At 50.0% G+C, this 2,068-nt stretch overlaps 1 protein-coding gene across 1 annotated transcript; it reads left to right on the forward strand.

Moving 5' to 3' along the window:
- Positions 1–524: 524 nt before the first annotated feature.
- On the forward strand, positions 525–1,550 carry LOC127309253 (short-chain dehydrogenase reductase 2a-like). The gene is made up of 2 exons (XM_051340169.2): positions 525–693; positions 778–1,550. The coding sequence occupies exons 1-2, from the start codon at positions 555–557 to the stop codon at positions 1,392–1,394; spliced, it is 756 nt and encodes a 251-aa protein (XP_051196129.1). The 5' UTR covers positions 525–554; the 3' UTR covers positions 1,395–1,550.
- Positions 1,551–2,068: the final 518 nt, after the last annotated feature.

Consider the following 2,068-nt stretch of genomic DNA (forward strand, 5'->3'; position numbering starts at 1 on the left):
CTACCATGGGGCATAGCTATGCATATAGATCCAACCATTAGATCTTCTATAGGGAGCACAAGAGGAGCACACGGCGGTAGCAAATCCGGTGTATCCCCTATATGGCCACATGCAACACCGTTACAAAGTAGCACAAATAACCAACCACAACCATACAATATCTAAACTATTATACCAAAACGACAACCAAGCATCGGTCACGGTTGATTTAAAAACTGACAACCATACACCATGTAAACTATTATACCAAAACGACAAACAAGCATCGGTCACGGTTGATTTAAAAACTGACAACCATACACCATCCAAACTATTCTACCAAAACGACAACCAAGCATCGGTCACGGTTGATTTGTGCTTCAAAGCTTCGCAGCATGCAAACCCCGTGGACCAAAATTAGAACCACACCACGGAAAATGTATATCAAAACGACAACGAAGTATCGGTCACGGTAGCTTATTTTTAAACTTTAGGAGCAGGCAGATTTGTTGAGCAAAATGACAACCATACGTGCATTGCTTGAGCTGCTGCTGCTGTACACGCTCGGCTAGCGCATGGCTGCCGTGACGCCCTTCGACTACCTCCCCTGCTTCTCCTCCCGGCTCGCCCGGCATGGTGGCAGCAGTGATGATGGCGATGACCTTGCCCGAGTCGCTCTCAAGTCCATCGGGTTCATCTTTGCCACAACCAAAGGTTCATCTTCGTCTACTTTCACACATACAACAATCTTATCTTTTCTTCCATTTTGTCTGACTAATTTTTGCCATGTCCATGCAGCCGGCAGTGTGCTGGATTACAAACCATCCATTGTGGCTGCAGCTGCAGCAGCGCCACGGCCAGCTCGACATCCTCTACAGCAAGGGTCCTCGGCGCATGCGCCCCTGGCCGCGCTCAACCTCGCCGACTTCGACCGCGTCATGGCGGCCAACACGCGCTCCACGGTGGCCGGCATCAAGCAGGCCGCGCGCGTCATGGTGCCGCGCCGCAGCAGGTGCATCCTCTGCACGGGGAGCACCACGGGCACGCTCGGCGGGGTCCCCGCGCTCCCGTACAGCCTCTCCAAGGCCACGGTGGTGGGCGTGGTGCGGCTGGTCCCGGAGGAGCTGGCGCGCCCCGGCATGCGCATGAACGCAATTTCACCGCACACCATCGCCACGCCGCTCCTGGTCCGGTCGCTGGCGAGGGCGAACCCGGACGTCGGCGACGAGACGCTGAAGCGGATGGTGGAGAGGGGCATGAGCAAGCTCCAAGGGGCCGTGATGGAGCCGGAGGACATGGCCAGAGCCGCCGTCTACCTCGCGTCCGACGAGGCCAAGTACGTCACCGGGCATAACCTCGTGGTGGACGGTGGCTTCGCCGTCGGGAAGCTGATCAACGTGCGCCCGGCGAGCTGAGGGGAGCCGCAACTTCAAAAGTTATTTCATTGTTAACCCGACAAACGGTGTTCGTGCCAATACAACGTAACTCTCTAAAATACTGGCATAGACCACAGGGCGTAGGCACAATTGATTCCATGCACGCCTCCCGTTTTCAGGATCGTTTTGTTCTGCTCTAATAAATTACTTTGCAAAACACATTTTTTGCAAAGTGTCAGAAATACTCCCTCCTTCCCAAAATGTAAGGCGTCTAAGAATTAGTTAAAAGTCAACGTTTTCTAAGTTTGACCAAGTTTATACACAAAAATATAAACATTTACAGTACTAAATCAACATGAATAGATTCATCATAAAATATATTTTCTTAATATATCCATTCGATATTGTAGATGTAAATATATATTTTTAAATATTTGGTCAAAGTTAGTAAAGTTTGACTTTTGACCAATCCTTAGACGCCTTACATTTTGGGACGGAGGGAGTAGATCATAATTTTAAAGTACCAAAATAACACCACTTGCGAGGCTGGCAAAGGGGCCTAGCTGTGTGTACCGTCGGACACAAAAATGTCAAAACCATTCCAAAACCAGAACTTAGAGTCGGAGCATAATTTTTGCGCGGAAAACAACGACCAGATCCACCATACCGTCGGTAATTTGTAAAAAAAAACTAACACCGCATGCGACGGCTGA

This window comes from Lolium perenne, chromosome 6 (genome assembly GCF_019359855.2).
Source record: "Lolium perenne isolate Kyuss_39 chromosome 6, Kyuss_2.0, whole genome shotgun sequence".
NCBI classification, from domain to species: domain Eukaryota; kingdom Viridiplantae; phylum Streptophyta; class Magnoliopsida; order Poales; family Poaceae; genus Lolium; species Lolium perenne.